At 37.1% G+C, this 27,131-nt stretch overlaps 1 protein-coding gene across 1 annotated transcript; it reads left to right on the forward strand.

Annotated features, from left to right (window-relative positions):
* The first annotated feature begins 1,415 nt into the window (after positions 1–1,415).
* NEXMIF (neurite extension and migration factor) lies at positions 1,416–27,131 on the forward strand. Its single transcript, XM_053714456.1, has 4 exons — positions 1,416–1,559; positions 4,980–5,074; positions 8,148–8,272; positions 22,897–27,131. The coding sequence occupies exons 1-4, from the start codon at positions 1,416–1,418 to the stop codon at positions 27,129–27,131; spliced, it is 4,599 nt and encodes a 1,532-aa protein (XP_053570431.1).

Raw genomic sequence — 27,131 nt, forward strand, 5'->3', positions numbered from 1 at the left:
ACATTTGGCACCTTTAAAGTTGTGAACGGCGTAGGAAACAACAGGAGGCCAGACCTACATCTGGCAGAGCTAGCAACTGACGGATTACAGTCAACAAGTATAAAGAGCATACACAAGAGTACCCTCTCAGTTTGTTGATTCTATTGGCCAATTGCAATGATGATTATGTTGTTTTCTCTGTTTGCTTCATCTATCTCATTGAAACATGGGAGGAGGTAGAAATGAGAGAACCAGCAATGGGCACCAGTTGCCTGAGAAGAGTGCTGCTGAACAGGAAATGTCTTCTGACTCTCAATAATAAAAAACTAAATGGTATAAATAATGCAAACATAGATTTATGGCAAAAGTCACAAAAGAAATAGGAATGTGCACTCATCTGGCTTATTTGACTTGTGATGCTCTTTGTTTCTTGCAAGTGCAAAATATATTTTCTGTTTACTTTGGCTACATCGATGTCTCTGAGGTTATCATGCAATCACCAGTCTTCTCTGGATAGCCTACTCAGTAGCAATCTATGATGGGACTGTTAGTGTCTTGGAAATTCTACTTTGTGGCAAATGGTGGCCATAGCGACAACTGCATAAAATACAGAAAACTAGCTGTTTAAACAATAGTACTGCCACTCACTATGAGCTTGATTACGAGTGGCGCGCTAGCTGTTGTGCGCAAGCGAAAAAGAAGTTTATAGCAACTCTTTGTGTGCGTCGGAGGTATCGCGGTATTACGAGTTGAAAGTAAACAACTGTTTTGACTGTCTGTCAAAAGATTTGAGATAAGGAGGCAGTCTGCAGAGGCTTAGATACAAGGTAATCACAAAGGTAAAAGGTATATTTCTATAAAAGTGTTGGTTATGCAAAACTGGGGAATGGTAAATAATGGGATTATCTATCTTTTTAAACAATAACATCTTTGATGCTTACTGTCCCTTTAAAAGTGCTCAAAGAGGTGTTATACTGTGTATTTATTGTAAATATTTCACATTCCAATGTTCTGCACATATCTGAATATGTTCTAAGTATTTATAAATAGATATTTCTATATATATATCTGTATATATCTATATTAATTGTGAAGATTATAAAGAGAAATTTGCCTATATTATCTGGAGATTAAACTCTATGCTCTGCGGTTAGGGAAGGCTCTCGCTTTATTTCTAGGAAGAATCGTTCCCTGGGAAATCTTTTGTCACCAAGCATGGTCAGTTCTGAAAAGAAGTCAGGTAGTTGTTTACAATGTAAAGGCCACTACAATTTGGCACAACTAATTGTAAAGCCTGAGGACATGCATTGGTGACAAAACATTTTCACTCTAAAGTTACTCAAAGGGTATATGATTTGGACAGCTGTACTAACTGCAGAACTGACCATGTAGTCTATATGATTACTTGTATGGAGTGCAACCTGCAATACGTTGGTATGACTACATGGGAAGTAAGGGTGCGAATCAGGGAGCACCTTAGTGATATCACTTCAATTAATCCCTGCTCAGAACTGGCAGCACATTTTATAGAGAAGCATGACTACCAAGTGGGGACATTTAAGTGGCTGGTAATTGATCAAGTGAGATCACCTCCAAGAGGGGGCAATGTAGATGTCCTTCTGTTGAGAAGAGAGGTGCACTGGATCTTCACATTACGCACAAGGTCCCCCTTGGCTTTAATAAGGCTGCAGGCATTATTAATGTCTGGAAATTAAATTTCTGGCAATCAAATTAATATAATATTCTTCTCCTTTTTTTTTTTCTTTCTCTCTGATTGTATAGCAGATTGCACTCTTTTGAATTTAAATTTAAACTTAAATGCATATATATATATATATATATATATATATCAAAACTTGAAATTAATTTCATGTTGATATATAAAGCTTAATAGATATAGGCAGAGACATATTAAGTATGAGACCATATTGGTTCACATGGAGTTAAATCTTTATAAGAAAATGGATGGGTCTAGTTTTGATTAATCAGAAGCGTGTATTGGGTATTTAAATTCAAGCTCAGTCCATTGTTACCCATTTGCAAGTGTGATGTTATTGTTTTATTTTCCATGCCTTAATACATTTTCAACCATTTTCCAGATCCATGCTCCGCATCTCTTTGTTTTTCGACATAGATTTATAATGTACCAAAATACCATCAGATATACCGGTATGTAGAAATATGTATTTAGGAATAAATAGAACATATTAATATTTTCATGTTTGGTTAGCGCACTTGAGAATATGATATTGGTTTTTTGTGTGAGTAGGGTGTTAGGCTTTTTCCACTTTTCTTACTCCATTGACTTCTATGGGGGAATATGTGAACGCGGTCGCAATATTCTAACTTTGTGTTTTTGCGCACATCAGGTAAGCGGTAGCGCGAGCGAAAATGTTTTACTTTCAAGTTGTAATACAAGCGCTACCTGCCGCGCACAAAAAGCTTCTAGCGGAGTTAGCTCACAAGCAGGAGCGATAAACATCGCTTCACTTGTAATCTGGCCCTAAATAGGGCCTGGGGAGAAGACTGTATACACTTATGCACACAACACAAATAAAGCTACTTATACACAGATAAATTACAAATTATATATACAGTACATAAAGGGTGGCTCAAACAATACTGGAAATATATGGTTAGTCACAGGACAGACACATATATAGTACAGATAAACCTCACACATTAACAAAGATTATGGGGCCGAATTATCAAAGTGCGAGCGGACATGATTCGGTGTAGCGTATCATGTCCACCGCACATCGATAATGAAATGCTTGTGCAATGCCGCCCCTAGCAGGGGGTGTCAATCAACCTGATCGTATCCGATCGGGCTGATTGCTGTCCGCTGCCTCAGAGGTGGTGGACGAGTTAAGGAGCTGCAGTCTTACGGTCATCTGCCTGCTTCTTAATAAATCAACCCCTATGAATGATTATGTTAAAGGGACAGTCTACACCAGAATTTTTATTGTTTTAAAAGATAGATAATCCCTTTATTACCCATTCCCCAGTTTTGCATAACCAACACAGTTATATTAATATACTTTTAACCTCTGTGATTATCTTGTATCTAAGCCTCTGCAAACTGCCCCTTTTTTCAGTTCTTTTGACAGACCTGCAGTCTAGCCAATCAGTGCCTGCTCCCAGATTACTTCACGTGCACGAGCACAGTTTTATCTATATGAAATACGTGAACTAACACCCTCTAGTGGAGAAAAACTGTTAAAATGCAATCTGAAAAGAGGTGGGCTTCAAGGTCTAAGAAATTAGCATATGAACCGCCTAGGTTAAGCTTTCAACTAAGAATACCAAGAGAACAAAGAAAATTGGTAATAAAAGTAAATTGGAAAATTGTTTAAAATTACATGCTCTATCTGAATCATGAAAGTTTATTTTGGCCTAGACTGTCCCTTTAAATCAGAAACTGTTTATGAAATATGTGATTAAATTATGAAATATAACTAATGCAGCAATTATTTATTACAAAAGGCATCCAGTGAATGTGGCCAGTGTTTTGCATTTTAAAGAAAGAAAAAAAGATTAATAAGATAAAATTATTTATTGGTCTTTTTAAAGTATAATTAAACTGAAACTACCAAGTTGATTTTGATCAAATGTACAATAAATGTTTATAAATCTTTTAGAAAATGGAATATATAGATTGTAAGGATTAAAGGTTTAAAAGGACACATTAAACATTTCTGTTCTGTTCTGCTATTCATTTAGGCTTCTGGAATTTGATATATATACAACTATATCTAGGAGTGTGAAATGTCAATTCTGCTTAAAAGTGTAATGGTATTTTTTGATGTTTCTGAGCTCAGGTTATTTAACTTGGTGAAACGATGAAGCATCTTGGCCAATAAAAAAAAATGAATACACTGTGGCACAAACTTCAAGGATGGCCTGAAGGAATACAGTCACACCAAAGAGGAGCGGCTGCAGCCAGCTGGCACAGCTTAAATAGCCTTGGCCAGCGCTGATCTGCAGCCCCACCTGCCGTCTTCAGCAGCACAGTTCCCTTTGGCAAGACTGGCTAATCATGATATATTGAGTTTGGCTCCAGGAATGTCAGGACAATGCTACCTTCAAGCCATCATATTGCATTCAGCAGGCAGTGAAACAACTCACTAATGAGAAATATGTCTACCAAGGAGAAGTGCCGCCCCTATGTCTTTCTTACTCTGGCATGTAATAGCAATCTATTTATAGTAAGACATAGGCACCTCTTCCTCTGTCAGTGCAGAGCTATAGAAACAATAAAAGTACCTACAAAGCAATAACAACGCTGATTTGTTTTTTAATAAGCAAAGTTCATATCGCAAACAGGGCTTTTTGTTTTTACCTTGTCTTTTTACTCTTCTATTACACTCTGACGATTTACGTATACTGCAGAATCTCTTAAGGCACTAATAGGCACGTGCACCTGATTTGTCTTACTACCCTGGTCATGGGGAACTAGCAGCATGAGAGCTTAACACCACCCTGGAGGCATCTGCTCCATCCTCTCTTTCAGAATAGGAAAGGATGTTTCATTTGGTGGGTAGTAACACACAGAGAATGAATTTTAACCACTTGTTTGCCAGAAACAAGCACAAATAGTGATTAAACATAGATATCACAAACAAGTATTTAAATACTTACTTGATGCTACGGTTTAACCTTTTGATTCAAAGTACCTGACTTCTTGGTTGACATGCAAAATTAGTTGTTAATAAGAAACAGGGCAGTAATTTAAACCCTTGCTTTGCTAGAAACACAGCTGAACATACACTTGATTGTCTACATGCAGAAATGATTTAACCACTTGATTGCCTGTATCAGTGATTTAACTCCTTGATTGCCTGTAACACACATACAGTAGTGGTTTAACACATTTGCCAAAAACACACAGCAATGATTTAATTAACACTTGATTGCCAGTAACACAGCAGATGTGCAGCCAATTGATTGCCAGTTACAAACATTTAATATAGATTTTAATCCCTTTATTGTCTTAACAGAAAAGAATGATTGAACTCTTTACTTTGTTATCTGTGCAGGATATGATTCCTCCCTCTATCAAACAGCAGCACATGGGGAATTTAAATAAAGAGGGGTATTGGAAGTATAGTGAAGAGCCAAGTTGCCACATGTCTAAATGACAATGCCCTGTGCTGCTTCAATCTACAAAAGTGAGGGTAACAGCAACGAGACCCAGGCCTACACACATTTCCTTAGCCACCACCATCAGGGTCTAGTATTTGTAGAGTCCTGACTTAAATTATTTGTGTTTTGTTTAAAGCAAAGCAATGTCACATATCTGATCTGTGATCTGCTGCACTGTTATCCCACTATTTAGTAGCCATGCCCATTCTTCAAAATGGCTATAACAAAGGATATTATCAAGCTCAACTGACATTTGCTTCCTTTTCCAATGGGAAGTCATATAGTACCAGCATAAAATACACAGAACATGACATTTGTCTCCAAAGGCAGTTCATACAGTACCAGCATAAATGACACAACACGGCACATGTGTCTGTAGTTAAGTCAAGTCTCCTTAGTACTGCAGGGTCTATAAAAGAATTTTAGAAAGGCAAACTTTAGCTTGAGGGTTGTTTATCTTGCCAAGCAGGTTTGGAATGTGACTAAGGCAAATACACTTCAATATAATGTTTTTAAAAAAGGTTTTTGTGTGTGGGATTTCTCTCCATGCTGACTAGAGGTAAAGATTAGTATAATCCGTGGGGGAAGACAGCTGAAGCTACCAAGTTGATCTTGATGAAATTTACAATAGATGTTTATAAATCACGATCTTTTTTAAAATGGAATTTATACAATGTAAGGATTAAAGGTTAAAAAGGACAGTTCTGCTATTCATTTAGGCTTCTGGAATTTGATATATATACAGCTATATTTAGTAGCTTCAAACGTCAATTCTGCTTAAATGTGTAATGGTATTTATTTTGTGGTGATCATATTTTTTTAAAGTTAAATACTTTGTAAACAATACTTTTATCAAATGCTGTTTGTGTAAGTTGTTGCTTGCATGAGTCTTGCAGTAGTTCTATTTAATTTTGTTTTTTGCATGGCCGAACAATATGAAAGTATATGACTTTGTTCAAGATAATTCTTATGATCATCATCATTTTCTAGTTTGTTGCAGCATAGAGAATAAACACAAGGGATTGATAGCAATAGCCGAAAGGGCGTCTGGTGTATGAGGATGGCAACTACAGGGATCTGGGCCATTCGGGCAGAGACGTGTTTAAAGCGTTCGTTATTTTCATCCCGCTGTCAGTATAGCAAGGGGGGAGGTGGACTGCAGCGCAAATATAAAGCCTTTCCAGAGCCTGATTACCAAGCCAAGCACGTTATTTAATGACGTTGTTTTTTGTCTAACGCAGGAAGAGGTGGGGGGGGGGGGTTGAGGGAGAGAGAAGAGAAGGGGCTCCAAGCATTTTACAAATGTCAGCTAAAGAGTAGTGACAGAGATGGAATTCAGAATGTCAGGAAGAATGCTTATGTGTTCTACATGGGCTGTGGCATCACATTTTGAATAGTGGGCTGCTTTGATATGCCATTTGTTAGTTTGATTTTTAAATACTTATTTTATCATACACATGCATGTTCCTTTTTCATTCTGTAGGTATAGGTATTATTTTAATGCACTCTATCAGTATTTATGGAATATAATGAATCTTACATAACTCTGCATTAGATATCTCTGTATAGGCTTACTTGAGTGAAATCATATACTTGGTACCCATCCACATATAAAAAAAATCTGGCATAAATATTTTGGTTATCTAGCTAGAGAACTGCTTAGTTTTTCAAAGTTTTGTGGACTTTTACAATGTTACCTGGTGTTTTCAGAAATCTAAAAACACTGAAGGAGTATTTTTAAAAGTTGACACATGTCAAAGTGCTATGCCTAAATAAATGTGTTGAAAATTTCCACTGCAATGTTTTTGTGTGCATTCAGGGCAAATGTGTGGAGAAGTCCTTTTTTTATAGGGTAGGGTCAAGGAAGCAATTTCTTCCAAAACAGTACAGAGGTCTAGATTGTAGCTTCCTAAACCTCTCTGCCACCTAAACGATGGTGGATTAAAATAACCATAGACTGATTTGACTGGGGTGATTGACAAACCCTTATCTTGCCCAATTGGTTGCACAAGAACGGGGAGGAGGGTGTTGTTGCGCAACAATTTTTAAGTACTTGCAGCAAATGCAAATTGCAGTCCTGAGCAGATATATTCGCTACCTGTAAACAACGTTCATCTGGAAAATAATATATCAGCCCCATAATCTAATCCACAAAGTGTTTAATTAAAGTGTTTAATTAAATTTATATATATATATATATATATATATATATATACTTAGTAAATATTTTTCATTATTTTATTCAGTTTTCCTGTAATTTATCTTTCAAAGGTTATGCATTTTCCACTGCCCTCATAGAAGCTGGAGTGTATTCTACACAGTTGCTTGATCAGTAAAGAAGCTCATATATTTCTGATATTAACATTAATATTATTATTAATTTTGCTAATAAATTACAGTTTTTTATTTTTTAATACTTTTTCTTAGCAGGGCTTAAATGATATTAATGTCCCTTTAAGTAAATCATTCATATTTTAATCATATTTTAATCATGTTGTACAGATTATTCCATCAAAGCATTTTAGGAACTGATTTAAATGATGAAGTTGATTTTAAAGATAGAGAATACATTTTTAAACAACATTCCAATTTACTTCTATTATCTAATTTGCTTCATTCTTTAGATATTCTTTGTTTAAGAAATAGCAATGCACATGGGTGAGCCAATCACACGAGGCATCTATGTTCAGCCACTAATCAGCAGCTTCTGAGCCTATCTAGATATGCTTTTCACCAAAGGATATCAAGAGAATGAAGCAAATTAGATAATAGAAGTAAATTAGAAAGTTGTTTTAAGTTGCATGCTCTTTCTAAATCTTGAAAGAAAAAAATTTGGGTTTAATGTCCCTTTAAGAGTGTATGTGGAATGTTGGAAAGCATAATTCAATATAGTATGAAGGACTAGTGTTGAAAGAGAATAAATAGAACATTGTTTGTCCATGTGTTTTTACTCCATGCTGTAAAGCACACTTCATTCAGTTTTGTGTTGGGCCAATGAATAAAGTGAATTGTTTATCTTATAGGCTTGATGCACGTAGCGAAATATGGAGTGAGCATCAGAACGACAAATTGATGGACAGCCAAGGAGATAAAGACTCTGACACACAAGAAGCCAGTATCCTTCTGATTAATGGGGTGAATGGAAATGGTAAGGAAAACAATCATAAATGTTAAAAATATTTCCTGCCTTGTACTAGCTAGGTTCACTAAGAAAATTCACGATTCAGATAGAGAATACAATTTGAAAACAACAACTTTCCAATTTACTTTCATTATCGAATTGACTTTGTCCTCATGGTATTCTTTGTTGAAAAGCAAGTAGGTAGACACAGGAGTGTGAATGTATCTGAAGAACTGTATGTCGGCAGTTGTAATACACTGTTAAAGCACTAGATGGCAGCAGTGTTTGGACAATCTATAGCAGTGGTTCTCAACCTAATTAACCTTAAAGGGACAGTATACACTCATTTTCATATAACTGCATGTAAAAGACACTACTATAAAGAATAATATGCACAGATACTGATATAAAAATCCAGTATAAAACTGTTTAAAAAGTTACTTAGAAGCTGTCAGTTTAGCTCTGTTGAAAAGGTAGCTGGAAAGCCCACTGCAAGTGGGAAATAAGACACTCCCCCCTCCCCCTTCTTTTGCATATGAAAAGACCCTTTACACAAACAGGAGCAAGCTGGAGAAGGTAGCTGACGGCATTCACATAAAGCTTTGGGGCTTGGCTAGGAGTCTGAAAATCAGAGAAATGTTATTTAAAAATAAGCAAAACTATACATTTATCTAAAAAAAAACTTTATGGGCTATATAAATAGATCATCTACAAAACATTTATGCAAAGAAAAAATGAGTGTATAATGTCACTTTAAGGCCCGGTAAGTTTTAACCAGACCTGTCCAGGGCCCGGTAAGCATTATATATATATAATATACTGTATATCTATATATATAAATCTATCTATCTATCTATCTATCTATCTATCTATCTATCTATCTATCTATATACATACATAAATACATACATATATATATATATATATATATATATATATATATATATATATATATGTATGGTTTACAGTTATTTAATTATGTAATAATTAATGGGTGTCAGTGGGATCTATATAAATATCCCACTGACACCAATGAATTATCATAAAATTAACCCACTGTAATATAAATATATATATATATATATATATATATATATATTGCATATGGATCCCACTAACACCAATGAATTATCATATAATTATAATATATATATTACAGTGGGTTAATTATATGCTAATTCATTGGTGTCAGTGGGATCCATATATATATATATATCTTACACATACACATTGGTGTCAATGGGATATATATATATATATATATATATATATACACACACACACACAGTACACATACACATTGGTATCAGTGGGATATATATATATATATATATATATTGTACACATACACAGTGGTGTCCAGTGGCCGCCCTAAATATACACGTTAGTGGTTAGTGTCAGTGGCCGTAATTATTTGTCATTGGTGACAGTGGACTTCCTTACCTGTGAGCCGATGCTTCACGCTCTGCACACCGCCCGGCGCTACTCACAATGCGCCGCTACCCGCTCACACTGCGCATACAGACATGCGCAGTGGCGCATACAAACATGCGCAGTGTCACTCTAACAGGCCTGTCTGGAATTTCGGACATGTGTAAAGACGGGCCTGTCAGAGCGAGTGTCTGGAGGCTATGTCGGGCCACGGCCCACCAGCAGGTCCGTCGCGGCCCGGTAGTGGGCCGCGACCCGGCTGTTGAGAAACACTGATCTGTAGCATTTTTAAAAGCATTGTTGCAAAACTGCTGCTGTTAAGTGCTTCATATAGCACGTGCTCCTTAGTTTACCTGGGGATGGTATTCAACAAAGTAAGTTTGATAATAGAAATAAATCAGAATGTTTTTGTTTTTAGATTTTTTTAATGTATCTGAATCATAAAAGAAACATTTGGGTTTTTTTTTCACTTTGAAGAATTCTAGAATGAGAAATCTGTCTTCAAATCCTTACTTATCTTACATAGCTAATTCACTAAGGCCTAGATTCCATTGCTATTGTATCTCCATTAAAGGGACAGTGTACTGTAAAATGTTCTCCCTTTTAATGTGTTCCCAATGATCCATTTTACTTGCTAGAGTGTATTAAATTGTTTACAGGTTGGTCCTTTATCTTTATTTGTATGGGAAATAGCTGTTTTTGTCAGTTGCACTCCCACCTTTACAAAAAAAGGCTGTGTAAACAAAATTCAGCAAAATAAATTATACTCTTAGAGTGGTGTGGGAGAGGTAGGTACTAAAATGCTAATTTTCAATTGTTATAAGATAAGACATTGTGTTGATTTATTTAGAGTGATAAGATAATGAGATCTTTCTCCCTACAAGATCAGCAATTTTTAATAGCTAAATTTAAAATATAAATAATAATAAAGTCGCTATTTCACATAATTTTATCCTCAACTTATATGATAAGCCATCAGAAAAATATTAAGGGGAGATCAATCATGAAGTATACTGTCCCTTTAAAGTCTATAGTGATGTGTTACCAACAGCTTACATACGGCTAGATTACGAGTCTTGCGTTAGCCTTAAAAAGCAGCGTTGAGAGGTCCCAACGCTGCTTTTTAACGTCCGCTGGTATTACGAGTCCCCTTACGTCAATTGCGTATCCTATCTTTTTAATGGGTCTTGCCTAACGCCGGTATTACGAATCTTGGAAGAAGTGAGCGGTAGACCCTCTCCTGTCAAGACTACTACCGCATTTAAAAGTCAGTAGTTAAGAGTTTTATGGGCTAACGCCGTAACATAAAACTCTTAACTAAAGTGCTACAAAGTACACTAACACCCATAAACTACCTATTAACCCCTAAACCGAGGCCTCCCCTACTCTGCCGGCCGGACATCGCCGCCACTGTAATAAATATATTAACCCCTAAACCGCAGCACTCCCGCCTCGCAAACACTAGTTATATTTTATTAACTCCTAATCTGCCGTCCCTAACATCGCCGACACCTATCTACATTTATTAACCCCTAATCTGCCGCCCCAACGTCGCCGCTACTATATTAAATTTATTAACCCCTAAACCTAAGTCTAACCCCCCTAACTTAAATATAATTTAAAGAAAACAAAATAAAATTACTACAATTAAATAAATTAATCCTATTTAAAACTAAATACTTACCTATAAAATAAACCCTAAGCTAGATATAATATAACTAATAGTTACATTGTAGCTAGCTTAGGGTTTATATTTATTTTACAGGCAACTTTGTATTTATTTTAACTGGGTACAATAGTTATTAAATAGTTATTAACTATTTAATAGCTACCTAGTTAAAATAAGTACAAATTTACCTGTAAAATAAATCCTAACCTAAATTACAATTACACCTAACACTACACTATCATTAAATTAATTACATAAACTAACTACAATTAACTACAATGAAATTAAATAAACTAAAGTACAAAAACAAACAAACACTAAATTACAGAAAATAAAAAAATAATTACAAGAATTTTAAACTAATTACACCTAATCTTATCCCCCTAATAAAATAAAAAGCCCCCCAAAATAATAAAATTTCCTACCCTATACTAAATTACAAATAGCCCTTAAAAGGGCTTTTTGCGGGGCATTGCCCAAAAGTAATCAGCTCTTTTACCTGTAAAAAAGAAATACACTACCCCCCCAACATTAAAACCCACCACCCACACACCCAACCCTACTCTAAAACCCACCCAATCCCCCCTTAATAAAACCTAACACTACCCCCTTGAAGATCACCCTACCTTGAGCCGTCTTCACCCAGCCGGGCACAAGTGGTCCTCCAGAGGGGCAGAAGTCTTCATCCGATCCGGGCAGAAGAGGACCTCCAGACGGCAGAAGGCTTCATCCAGGCGGCATCTTCTATCTTCATCCATCCGGAGCAATCAGCCAATAGAATTGAGCTTGCATTCTATTGGCTGATTTGAACAGCCAATAGAATGCGAGCTCAAACCTATTGGCTGATTGGATCAGCCAATAGGATTGAAGTTCAATCCTATTGGCTGATTGCATCAGCCAATAGGATTTTTCCTACCTTAATTCCGATTGGCTGATAGAATCCTATCAGCCAATCGGAATTCAAGGGACGCCATCTTGGATGACGTCATTTAAAGGAACTTTCAATCAGTCTTAGCCGTCGGAAGAAGAGGATGCTCCGCGTCGGATGGCTTCAAGATGGACCCGCTCCGCTCCGGATGGATGAAGATAGAAGATGCCGCCTGGATGAAGCCTTCTGCCCGTCTGGAGGTCCTCTTCTGCCCGGATCGGACAAAGACTTCTGCCCCTCTGGAGGACCACTTGTGCCCGGCTGGGTGAATACGGCTCAAGGTAGGGTGATCTTCAAGGGGGTAGTGTTAGGTTTTATTAAGGGGGGATTGGGTGGGTTTTAGAGTAGGGTTGGGTGTGTGGGTGGTGGTTTTAATGTTGGGGGGGTATTGTATTTTTTTTTACAGGTAAAAGAGCTGATTACTTTGGGGCAATGGCCAGCAAAAAGCCCTTTTAAGGGCTATTTGTAATTTAGTATAGGGTAGGGAATGTTATTATTTTGGGGGGCTTTTTTATTTTATTAGGGGGATTAGATTAGGTGTAATTAGTTTAAAATTCTTGTAATTATTTTTTTATTTTCTTTAATTTAGGGGGGGGGGTTTGTACTTTAGTTTATTTAATTTAATTGTATTTAATTGTAGTTCGTTTATGTAATTAATTTAATGATAGTGTAGTGTTAGGTGTAATTGTAATTTAGGTTAGGATTTATTTGTACTTATTTTAACTAGGTAGCTATTAAATAGTTAATAACTATTTAATAACTATTGTACCTAGTTAAAATAAATACAAAGTTGCCTGTAAAATAAAAATAAACCCTAACGGCTAGATTTTGAGTTTTGTCGGTAAAGACCTGCGGTGCTAACGAGCCTTTTTTTTCTTCCAGCGCACCCTTAAGACAACGCTGGTATTACAAGTTTTCTGAATGGCTGCGTTAGCCTCAGAAAAGTGAGCGTTGAGCCAAATTTAGCTCCACTTCAACACTCAATACCAGCGTTGCTTACGGTAGCTTAAACCTAACACCTGCAAAAAAGCAGCGTTCAGCTCCTAACGCAGCCCCATTGTTTCCTATGGGGAAACACTTTCTAAGTCTACACCTAACACCCTAACATGAACCCCGAGTCTAAACACCCCTAACCTTACACTTATTAACCCCTAATCTGCCGCCCCCGCTATCGCTGACACCTACATTATATTATTAACCCTTAATCTGCCGACCGGACCCCGCCGCCACCTACATTATAGCTATGAACCCCTAATCTGCTGTCCCTAACATCGCCAACACCTATATTATATTTATTAACCCCTAATCTGTCCCCCCCAACGTCGCCGCCACCTACCTACACTTATTAACCCCTAATCTGCCGACCGGACATCGCAGCCACTATAATAAATGTATTAACCCCTAAACCACCGCACTCCCGCCTCGCAAACACTATAATACATTTTATTATCCCCTAATCTGCCCTCCCTAACATTGCCGCCACCTACCTACAATTATTAACCCCTAATCTCCCACCCCCAACGTCGCCGCTACTATAATAAAGTTATTAACCCCTAAGTCTAACCCTAACACCCCCCTAAGTTAAATATAATTTAAATAAAACTAAATTTACTATAATTAAATAAATGATTCCTATTTAAAAATAAATACCTATAAAATAAACCCTAATATAGCTACAATATAACTAATAGTTACATTGTAGCTATTTTAGGATTTATATTTATTTTACAGGCAACTTTGTATTTATTTTAACTAGGTACAATAGCTATTAAATAGTTAATAACTATTTAATAGCTACCTAGTTAAAATAATTACAAAATTACCTGTAAAATAAATCCTAACCTAAGTTACAAATACACCTAACACTGCACTATCAATAAATTTATTAAATAAATTACCTACAATTATCTAAACTAAAATACAATTAAATGAACTAAACTATAGTACAAAAAAAAACAAACTCTAAATTACAAAAAATAAAAAAAATTACAAGAATTATAATCTAATTACACCTAATCTAAGCCCCCTAATAAAATAAAAAAGCCCCCAAAATAATAAAATTCCCTACCCTATACTAAATTACAAAAGTAATCAGCTCTTTTTTGCGGGGCATTGCCCCAAAGTAATCAGCTCTTTTACCTGTAAAAAAAATACAAGACACACCCTCAACATTACAACCCACCACCCACACACCCCTACTCTAAAACCCACCCGATCCCCCCTTAAAAAGACCTAACACTACCTCATTGAAGATCACCCTACCTTGAGCCGTCTTCAGCCAGCCGGGCACCGATGGGACAGAAGAGGACATCCGGACCGGCACAAGTCTTCATCTGATCGGGGCAGAAGAGGTCCTCCATCCAGCAGAAGTCTTCATCCAGACGGCATCTTCTATCTTCATCCATCCGGCGTGGATCGGGTCCATCTTCAAGACATCCGACGCAGAGCATCCTCTTCTGATGACGGCTAACACTGAATGAAGGTTCCTTTAAATGACGTCATCCAAGATGGCGTCCCTCGAATTCCGATTGGCTAATAGGATTCTATCAGCCAATCGGAATTAAGGTAGGAAAAATCCGATTGGTTGATTTAATCAGCCAATCGGATTGAAGTTCAATCTGATTGGCTGATTGGATCAGCCAATAGAATTGACCTTTTAGAGTAGGGGTGTGTGGGTGGTGTGTTGTAATGTTGGGGGGGTATTGTATTTTTTTTTACAGGTAAAAGAGCTCATTACTTTGGGGCAATGCCCCGCAAAAAGCCCTTTTAAGGGCTGGTAAAAGAGCTGATTACTTTTGGAATTTAGTATAGGGTAGGGAATTTTATTATTTTGGGGGGCTTTTTTATTTTATTAGGGGGCTTAGATTAGGTGTAATTAGATTAAAATTCTTGTAATATTTTTTTATTTTTTGTAATTTAGTGGGGGGGGTTGTACTATAGTTTAGTTTATTTAATTGTATTTTAGTTTAGATAATTGTAGGTAATTTATTTAATACATTTATTGATAGTGTAGTGTTAGGTGTATTTGTAACTTAGGTTAGGATTTATTTTACAGGTAATTTTGTAATTATTTTAATTAGGCAGCTATTAAATAGTTATTAACTATTTAATAGCTATTGTACCTAGTTAAAATAAATACAAAGTTGCCTGTAAAATAAATATAAATCCTAAAATAGCTACAATGTAACTATTAGTTATATTGTAGCTATATTAGGGTTTATTTTATAGGTAAATATTTATTTTTAAATAGGAATAATTTATTTAATTATAGTAAATTTATTTCGTTTTATTTAAATTATATTTAACTTAGGGGGGGGGTTAGGGTTAGACTTAGGTGTGGCGGCAATGTCCGGTCGGCAGATTAGGGGTTAATAAGTGTAAGTAGGTGGCGGTGGCGTTGGGGGGGCAGATTAGAGGTTAATAAATATAATATAGGTGTCGGCGATGTTAGGGGCAGCAGATTAGGGGTTCATAGCTATAATGTAGGTGACGGCGGTGTCCGGTCGGCAGATTAGGGGTTAATTAATTTTATTATAGGGTTTGGGATGTGGGGGGGCCTCGGTTTAGGGGTTCATAGGTAGTTTATGGGTGTTAGTGTACTTTTTAGCACTGTAGTTAAGAGCTTTATGTTCCGGCGTTAGCCCATAAAACTCTTAACTACTGACTTTTTTTATGCGGTAGGAGTCTTGGAGGTAGAGGCTGTACCGCTCACTTCTTCCAAGACTCGTAATACCGGCGTTAGGCAAATCCCATAGAAAAGATAGGATACGCAATTGACGTAAGGGGAATTGCGGTAGCCTCGAGTCGCGGAAAAAAAGTTAGTGGTACACCTGTACCTGCCAAACTCGTAATACCAACGGGCTTTGAAAAGCAGCGTTAGGACCCCTTAACGCTGCTTTTTAAGGCTAACACAAAACTCTAAATCTAGGTGTAAGATAGATACAAATGTAACTATTAGTTATATTGTATCTAGCTTAGGGTTTATTTTATAGGTAAGTATTTAGTTTTAAATAGGAATAATGTATTTAATTGTAGTAATTTTATTTCGTTTTATTTAAATTATATTTAAGTTAGGGGGGGTTAGACTTAGGTTTAGGGGTTAATACATTTAACATAGTAGCGGCGACGATGGGGGTGGCAGATTAGGGGTTAATAAATGTAGGTAGGTTGCGGCGACATTGGGGGGGCAGATTAGGGGTTAATAAATATAATGTAGGTGTCGATGATGTTGGGGGCAGCAGATTAGGGGTTCATAGGGATAATGTAGGTGGCGGTGGTGTCCAGAGCGGCAGATTAGGGGTTAATAAGTATAAGATTAGGGGTGTTTAGACTCGGGGTTCATGTTAGGGTGTTAGGTGTAGACATTCATTTTATTTCCCCATAGGAATCAATGGGGCTGCGTTAGAAGCTGAACGCTGCTTTTTCAGGGGGTTTTTCAGCTCAATCTGCCCCATTGTTTCCTATGGGGAAATAGTGCACGAGCACGTTTAGCCAACTTACCGCTACCGTAAGCAACGCTGGTATTGAGGTGAGATGTGGAGCAAAATTTTGCTCTATGCTCACCTTTTTGCGGCTAACGCCGGGTTTAAAAAAACCTGTAATACCAGCGTTGTCTTAAATGGACACTAAACACCTGCTTAAAATTTTCTAAACTGTTTCTGAGGAATCTAAATAAACTAATACACTGTTCTCAATGCTGTATATTCATCTTACTACAAGCTCTTCAAGAAGACTCTTCATATTTTCTATGCTTATCCACAGCTTGTATTTTCCTATCTATGGTGCCATCTTGTAACGTGCGTTCCACACAGGCACTGCAGTCACATGGCACGTGTGCACGGCACCTTCTTCTCTCACTGATGTCATTTAACTTATTGAAGGCAGCCAAATTATCCTCAATACTGCAATGCATTACAGTGAATGAGCATTGACAAAGTTTAATTTTATATGTGTAATACAGTGCTTCTTATTTTATAAAACATGTTGTCAACATGTACCCTGAACAGATCTCCACAGTCTTTGTTTCACTCACTGTTTATAACTGAAAGAAGCAATCACCAGCCCCATGTTCAGTGGCAGAGGGGAGGAGGGAAGGGGAGGGGGGAGGAGGGAAATTAAACTTTGTCAATGCTCATTCACTGTAATGCATTGCTGTATTGAGGATAATTTGGCTGCCTTCAATAAGTTACATGACATCAGTGAGAGAAGAAGGTGCCGTGCACAGGTGTCATGTGACTGCGGTGCCTGTGTGGAAAGCACGTTACAAGATGGCACCATAGATAGGAAAATACAAGCTGTGGATAAGCATAGAAAACATAAAGAGTCTTCGTGAAGAGCTTGTAGTAAGATGAATATACAGCATTGAGAACAGTGTATTAGTTTATTTAGATTCCTCAGCAACAGTTAGTTCAGAAAATCTTAAGCAGGTGTTTAGTGTCCCTTTAAAAAATGCTCGTTATCAACGCACCCCTGTTACCGCAAAACTCGTAATCTCGGTGATAGTTTACAACAGCAATGAAAACTAGGTTGGATATACTATTCCAATTCTTTTTTTTATTTTTATTGAGAGACAACATATACATTAAACATTTAGATTAAGTAGACAACCCAAGGTATTGGTCTAGGCCCATTTGGCCACCAAATGCGATAAAAAAATGTTAACTTTTTAGCAAACGTTCTCACTTTTCTCAGGTTTCTCACTAAAATTATTTAGACACGACTACTGCAATGATCGCAAAAACTTCTCTAAGGTCCCCTTTGTTCAGAAACAGCAGACATACATGGCTTTGCAATTGTTTTTTGGCAATTAGAAGGCACACCACACTTCTGAAATTCCTGACAGTGAAGGGATTAATCAGTTAGCTTGTAAGGTTACTTTTTGCTTAAATGTAGAGATTACCCTTCCACCTGACACCTCCCACCCCCTGAACCCTACCTGATCCCTCCCAAACAGCTTTCTCCCCCTATTTACCACCATCTTAGGAACTGGCAGGCAGTTTAGGCATATATATATAAATATATACATTATATATATATATATATATATATATATATATATATATATATATATATATATATATATATATATATATATATATATTCCAAAAATGAAGAGGCATTCTCAGGACTTGTATTGCTCAAAGTTACTGTCACTTTATTTTCTTATTTGAGGTCATTGTTTCCATCCATACAGGGACCTTTTTCAAGACCAATTTTTTCTCACTGAGCAGAGCGATGATGTCTCTTCCTTTTTGGAAAATATGATGCAACTTATATAGAGAGCACCCTGGCAACTCATATAACAGAGAGTGCTTTGATCAACCCTTGTTTATATATATATATATATATATATATATATATATAAAAAAAACAAATGGTAACAGCGCTAACAAATAATTGTGCAAAACAACCTGGTGGTTTCAATACTAATGTTTATATAAATATAAAAAACACAATGTGCAACAAATGCAAAGATAGTTGCAACTATGTTCGCATTTTTTGCACATTGTGTTTTATATATTTAAATAAACATTAGTATTGAAACCACCAGGTTGTTTTGCGCAATTATTTGTTAGCGCTGTTACCATTTGTTATTTTTTTGTTTTTTATAACAGCTGCTTATACAAATTTTATTCACACTTATTATACACATTCACACACAGTGTTCACATAGTATCAGTGATGCTCTCCATTTTTTTCTTAATATATATATTATATATATATATTATTATAATTATTATTTTTACATTTCTGTAGTGTAGGAAAACCTCCTCACAAACCCACCTCCCTGCCCCCTTCAACAGCTTTCTAACCCTCCCACTACTCCTCACCATCTTTGTTACTGGCAGCTAGGCTGCCAGTAGCAACTAATGCTTATTTTTATTTAGAGCATTATTTGTAGGAATGCACTCACAGGATTTTCATTAAAATTTCAGCAATCTTTTTTCTTCATTCTTTAAAAAAACGCATGTTGATATTTCGACTGTGGCACCAGCCTTTTTCAAAACAAAAATATTAAAATGCATACTATCAATAAGGTGCTTATTGATAGTATGCACTTTTATATTTTTGTATAAAGAATAAAGATTGCTGAAACATTAAAGGGACAGTCAAGTCCAAAAATTTTTTTCATGATTTAAATAGGGCATGCAATTTTAAACAACTTCCCAATTTACTTTTATCACCAATTTTGCTTTGTTCTCTTGGTATTCTTAGTTGAAAGCTAAACCTAGGAGGTTCATATGCTAATTTCTTAGACCTTGAAGTCTGCCTCTAATCTGAATACATTTTGACCACTAGAGGGTATTAGTTCACATGTTTCATATAGATAACATTGAGCTCATGCACGTAAAGTGAAATAGGAGTGAGCACTGATTGCCTAAACTGCATGTCTGTCAAAAGAACTGAAATAAGGGGGCAGTCAGCAGAAGCTTAGATACAAGATAATTACAGAGGTAAAACATGTATTATTATAACTGTGTTGGTTATGCAAAACTGGGGAATGGGTAAAAAAGGGATTATCTATCTTTTTAAACAACAAAAAGAATGAAATGAAAATCCTGTGAGTGCATTCCTACAAATAATTATGTATATACACACACATATATATTTTAATATTTATTCATTTTTTTCCGAAGTGCAGCACCCCACTTTACCCTCCACCTCCAAGATTACTTTTATTTCTGCAGTGAATGGTCCCCCTTTAGCCTTTCAGGCAATCTCTGTATCGTTCACCGATCTGCCTTCATATAGTACTATCTTGCTAAGTTGACAGTGGGGACCACAGTATGCACCACAGTGTTGGATGTAGGCAGTACACAGGGCAAAGTACCGTGTGACAAAGTACTAGGGCTGTTGGGGATATGGGCAAAAAAAAAAAATCGTGATTTTTTTAAAAAAAAACGCGATTGCAATTTAATCGCGATTTTCTTATAAATGACTATAACACCTTCATTTTGCATTCTAAAGTTTATTTAACACTACAGAATCTTAATGTACATGTTTCTCAATGTCCAATACACTCTTGGAGCATAAAAATACAAACCACAAAATAGTTAAAATAAAATTTGTTGCCTGTGATGTGATTAAATAGTAGCCACTAGCCAATTATTAGGTCTTATAACACACAACATTGTCCTGTTTTCTTGGACAGTCATTCTAACAGTGGACAGTGGTATGATTAACAAATGAAGCAGTATAAGCCACATACACACACAATTATATATATATATATATATATATATATATATATATATATATATATACATACACACACACATATATAATATACAATCACATACACAGTTGCACACAGATATATATATATATATATATATATACATATAAATAAATAAAAAAACATTGTAGATGCAGTTAAGTTAACCCAGTAGTCGTGGGGTTAACTGCATCTGCTATGTATTTGAGCCGTTTCTCAGAGGAGCAGGAGATTGTGTGAGAGGTTCCATAATGTTTACATACCCTAAGTTTCAGACTAGAGAAGTCCCTAGGGGGAAATATAAGTAAGTGGCTTTCTCTCCTGTTCATTCCTGCATGTGCTCTGCTTTTAGACGTCTAGATTGATCGGCTGCTTATGAGAACAGAAAGGGAAAGTAAAAACAGCCATTTTGCAAATGTGTGCTAAAAGCAACCACTAGATGGAGCTGGTTTGCAAGAAATCACAAACAAATCAATATTACAGCCACTTCTGAGGATTTTTTTATTTGGCAAAAAATCACAAACTCTCCCAGTTTTAAAATCGTGGCGATTAATCACGGTTTTTAATCGCATATGCGATTAATCGTGCATTCCTACAAAGTACCTACCTCCATATTGCACAAGGGGTTAAACTAGGTAATATCATACCTATGATAAATATTGCTAATATTTCCCCTTGAGTTAAGTCATAGCTAAATAATTATTAAAGGGACAGTGTCCTCAAAAATGGTCATGCATATGACAGAGCAGGATTTAAACAAAATTAAGTATTTGAATTTTGCTTTTTTTGCCACATAAATATGTTAGGTAAACCCTGTTTAAACTGAAAATAATATGTATAAGTAGTTTACTTCCTACTAATGCTCACTGGCTGATTATGACAACAGTTCTATTGGTAGGACATAGCCAACAAGAAACAAGAAAAATAAAGGCTCTTTAAAGGGAAAATACTGTACTGTAAAATGTTGACAGGGTGTATTAAATTGTTTAGAAATAGCTCTGGTACCTTTATTTTGGAGTTGATATGTGTGCTTTTGGCTGTTGAAACCACTACCTGCATTGAAAATGTTAATATTACAGTTCTGACTGTAAAAAAAAAAAAAAAAAAAAAAAAACTATGCAAAGAAGAAGCAGCAGCAGAAATCAAACGTAGGGAAGGGAGAAAGAGCCCAGCCCAATCGGCAGCAGTTATGTCTCTCGATTGTTCACAAAGTGGATCCCCCGCTGCTTTATTTCTGGTCAATGACATAAAAACAAGCATCTGTGTTACAAAATAAACAATCAAAAATTAATTTTTAAATGCAACCTTTTTAAATATTACCAATACAAATTACATTTGTGACCGTTTAAAACAAGAACTGGAAGAAATGTAATGGGCCCCACATGCAAACAGGCTGCTTCTTATCATATTACAGAATGGTTGCAAAATCCATAATCATTTTTTTTTGTCTGTGACATATTTCATAAGGAAAACACAGAACTTCCTAATTTTCTATCATGGATTTATAATAGCATAACAACGCCTGTCTAAACAAATAGCTCCACCCTCTCTAGTTCTAATTTGTAGGCATGTGCATTTATATGCTGTATTAGCAAACAAATGCCAGAAATGGATTGGCACAGATCTTTGTGTGTTGTAGTTTCAAAAGAAGAAGTTGAGCTCCAAAAAGAGCCAAATGCTGCTTTTTATGTCCCTTTAACCTTTCCATAGAAAACAATATGTTAACATGTTTAAATAGTGCTCAATGTCATATGCATGATTAGAAATGAATCCTGCAGAATATAAAGCTAGTTTGCTCTACAGTTAAATTATTTTTACATTACCTCAGTGTCTAACTTAATTTACAGAATTTGAATAAGTGCGTATATATTTTATACAGGTGTATGCAGATGTGTGCAGTGAGATTAAGATTCACCTTTTTGTCTTTTTAAAAGCACTTTTAGACTTTATTATTAGCACAAAGCCCATTTTAGTTCTGCTTTTTAAGGTTTCCTGCACTTTGAAAGATTTACTGGTGTCAGAAGTACAAATTATCTTTATACCACTAAAATGAAATGTAAGCACACATATTCATAAAGAGTTAAAGTAAACCTTGAATGATTATCGTTTTAAACTATATATATATATATATATATATATATACACACACACACCACATGCTATTTTATTCTATAAATATGTCAAAGATTAATCATCTCTATTGGAATATAATTAGTTAGTTCACCTAGGGGTCCAATCACTAGAGTGCAGAAGCTATTAACGATCGTTAACAGTTATTCACGCAAATAGCTGTCAATGATCATAAATGACTTTTGTATTTTACCGAATGTAGCCTGCTGTGTGTTGCTGCTTGTATCTATTTGCACATTGTATAGCGAGATAAAGGCAGTGTGTAATACATTGAATTTTTTCTCCTGCTGCAGAGCCGCATGATCCAGTAGAAGATGTGAAGTCCTACAATGCTACAGATGCTGCTGTCACATATCCAGCCTTAATACAAAAGGAAATCCACGCCTGTCAAAAAGCGGTTCCCTCTTTTTCTTCCAAAGAGCCATGTTTGCTGAGCCCTCCCTCTCCCCTGAGGCTGTCCGATGCAGCAGAACACGTTGCCAGTGACTCCTCTACTCAGGCTATTTCTTTGACATCCTGTGTAACCAAAGGTCTGAATTCCTGGTCACTGCCTAGTGACAGTGAGAAAACACCATTTAACATCATGGAGCCTGGGGCTATGTCAGCTCTGACTGGTGACTGCTTGATGCCTCAAAGTCGGACCTGTCTGGGCTGCTTTATAGAGTCAAAAGATGGAGTGGACCCTGAACCAGGTGTTAGTCTGAAAATGGGGGATATAAACAGAGACTTTGACACATGCCCAGTATCTGACATAGGGATACATTGCATGAGCACAGGGGATAGCCTAAAATATGGGGATCAGCTGCTGTCAGACCAACTTCTCAGCTTTCCTGTTCATAAGTCTCGGGAAATAGACAAAAGGGATGCAGACAAGTCAGACAGTGACTCAGAGGATCCTACACAAAAGAACTATTATGAGGGCTTGCTGCTGGATAAGTGTAATGGTGATGAGGCTTTGTTGGCTAATTCCAGCCAGGAGTGGGGTTACTTTGAGTCATTCATTAGTGAGAGCAAGATTGAGTTGCTGGACTTGTGTTCTAAGAATGAGTTGTCTGTTAACCTGTTTTCAGAGGAGGATGTGGACAATTACATGTTTGATGATGATGACTCCACCCTTGGCAGTGACGTCTGCTCATTAAAGATTAGGTATGAATCTTTCCAGGACAATGTAAGGGAGAAGACAAATGTCCTACAGGAGGATGCACAGTTTAATTTCTTCCCGAGTGTCTTTACCAACTGCACCAAAAGAGAGAACAAGGGCTCCAAAAAGAAAGTGGTAGATTCTTCCCAATTCAAACTAGAAGAAGGAGGGATTTGGGAAGATGCTGATGAAATGGAAGAAGATGGTGAAGAAGGGGATGATGTGAAAACTGGACTTAGCAAATCAAGTGGAACCATGGATGTGGTGCAATATATAAGTGCCAAGAGAAGCCACTTTCTTGATTCAGTCAACTCAGCTGAGGACTCAGGAGAGTTTAGTGATGATAGCTCATGCAGTGAGTCTTCATATGATGTGTTGGGAGACATCAAGGACTGTAGCAGATTTCTGTCCCGAGAGCACTCACATTCCCTCATTCAACCAAACTATGGGCTGAGGGTTAAGAGAAAAGTTAGGTACAGCGATGACTATTTATATGACATGGATTCCCTGGAAAATGAGAAGGTTGTTGAAAAGAAGGAAGATGCCCCTGAAGGGCCCAAAGAAGAAGATGATGATGACTGGTGCCCCAAAAAGAGGAGGAAAGTTTGTAGGAAGGAGCCCCCTGTTATCATAAAGTACATAATTATCAACAGATTTAAAGGGGAAAAGCACATGTTGGTCAAACTTGGGAAGGTTGATGCCAATGAAACAACAGTTAATCTGAGTGATGACCAGCTGGAAAAATACCAAAAGCTTTCACCTCTCAAAGACTACTGGGAGGAAAGAAGGAGAAATACATCAGCTTTGTTTGGGCAACGTAATGTGGATGGTTCAGAAAATGCAGTTCCACCCAGAAAGAGGAAAGGCCAGCTTGCAAATAGGCATAGGATGCAGAGAATACAGGCTATCGAGCAACCTTTGAGCAGGGAAATTCTCTCCTCATATGATCACAGACAAGCATGCAGCAGCAGAGATGATGCCAGCTTTAATGACTTGCATTCATTAGCCATAGAAACCCCAAGCTGTGTGAATGGATTACACTTAAGTGACATTGCAGATGTTGCTTCAGTGAAATGCAGATCTTTAGAAAGGGAGCTCAAAGCAGGGGATAGGAAAGTGATACGGAGAATCAAATTTAAAAGTGAAGCCAGGTTGAAATGTAAACAGATCAAAGTAGAACAAGTAAATGACATTACTACTCCTGATACACCAGAGGTTTACTCTTCTATGGATAACCAGGACTCAGTAACTCCTTTGAAAGAGGAAACCATTCATTGTACATCAGACAGTAACCATCTATCTCAATGCCTTGCCGATAATGATGCTAAAAATTCCTCTTTCCTCCCAGCCACCTGCTCTTCTGACAAGCCAGTACCATCTGCTCAAATCAGTACTAATGTACCAGTTCTCCCTGGAGGTTATCTACAGACATTGTTAGATGCATCAGATTCATCTAGTAACACTGGTATCACATACTTTGCCCCTAATCATTTGGGGCAGCATCCAGTCAATATGATTCAGACTGAAAAGCAATTCAGTTCCCTACAACTTGCACAAAGCTGTGTCTTGTCTCCCCCTTCAGAGTCTGAGCTGCAGCAATCACCCCGTCACTTAGAGATGGAGCAGAGCTTCCCTGACATGTGGCACAGCAAACCTCCTGGCAATCAGGCTGAATTCATAGCAAATCTTAGGGATGTATCCATCATATCTGGGGACTTTGTCAGCTCTGCAGTTGTATCGGATGCAGACATTAATGCCTCTGGTTATAGTCAAGTTCATCCAAATAGCAGCAAGCAGCTATACCACAAAGTATTTTTGCAGGAGGGCCAAATCCAGCAAGATGAAGCTTATCAGCCATGTCACTATAATAATGCAGAAGGACGCTTTGCTTTACAAAGAGGCACACTGAGCACAGACAATGGAAGGCTTATTAGTTTTGACTCAGTAGGCTCTTTGTCAGTTAGCTCCAGTAATTATAGCTCCTTAAGTTTGAAATCATGTGAAAAAGATGGTGAAGATGAGATAAGTGATGATTTCCTGGCCCATTGCAGCCCTAAACTTGTTATTCAGCAGAGCATAGATGAAATCACCCCACTAAAGGAGTCAACTGATCTGCTAGATATTTCCAACTTTACCCCTGATAAATTCCGTCACTCTTCTCTTTCAGAGATGTCTCCTCCAGATACCCCTAATCTTTCTCCTCAGATTGCATGCTCAGAAGTCAAGACAATAGGAAATCTAAAGGGCTTCCCAAATAGGACCCAAGGCCTGAATGAGAAGACAAAGTGGAATTGTAGTGTGCTTCCTTCTCAGGAGCAGACCAATAATGGCTTTACTCTGAATAACCATCAGTTTCAGTTCCATATGTTCAATGATGAGGACTCTGTCAGTGTCTTGGAGAAGGGTCCTTGCCTTCCAACATTTGAGGAATCTGCAGGGTCAATTCAAAACAATGGTAAAGCAACAAAATCTAAAAAGAAAGTAGCAAACAGCAAAAACACAGGTGTCAACCAAAGCTCTTCTCCAAAAAATAGCAAGAAGAAAACACCCAAGGCTAGCAAGGGTGAGGCTAAAACACAATGCAAGGCTCCCCGGCAAACAGGCACAAAATCAACTAAGAAGGGTAAAAATGCCAACAATGAGAAAACCCAAAGTGCTGCTGGTCAGTCAAGTCCATTAAATAATCCAACTCCTGTCAGCAACGCTTTAGGGGAATGCATGCAACAATATGGACCTGGCCAATCCAAGGGAGTGAAGCACATAGCAGGGGTTAGTGAGTGGACGCTTGACAAAGGTAATATCCATGGTTGGTCTGATTCCAGGGCAGGAAATGCCAACAACCTCCTTGATGATGATCAAAGGGAATTTGAGGAACCTTCTAACATTCTGTCCAACATCGCCTCTGGCATGGCTGATGTTCAGAGATTCATGATGGCATCTATGGAGCCATTTTGTAGTCCAGTGGGCCATAACAACATAACTGATGTCCTAATGTCTCCAGAATCAAACAGCCTAAAATTAAAAACCCTCAAAATTTTGGCTGGGACACCACAAGAGTTTAAAAAGAAAGTAAATGGAAGTTCAACTGGGGGTTCTAGGAAGGCAAATAAGGGCTCAGGTAAGAACAACATGAAATTTGGGGGGTTTGACCCTAACTGCTCACTAGGATATGGGGCGAATCTTCACTCAGCCTTTTTTGATAAGAACTTTGGAAACTTAGGTATTTTAACTAATAATGTACCAACTCACAAAAAGCTATACCGTCATAAATCAACATCAAAATCTCTACGAGATGAAAATTGTAAAGGCAAAAGAATAGACCAAGCTCATAAGGACCCATCGGTAACAGCTGCATTTGAAAAAATGAGGTAA

The sequence above is a fragment of the Bombina bombina genome, chromosome 1 (genome assembly GCF_027579735.1).
Source record: "Bombina bombina isolate aBomBom1 chromosome 1, aBomBom1.pri, whole genome shotgun sequence".
NCBI lineage: Eukaryota > Metazoa > Chordata > Amphibia > Anura > Bombinatoridae > Bombina > Bombina bombina.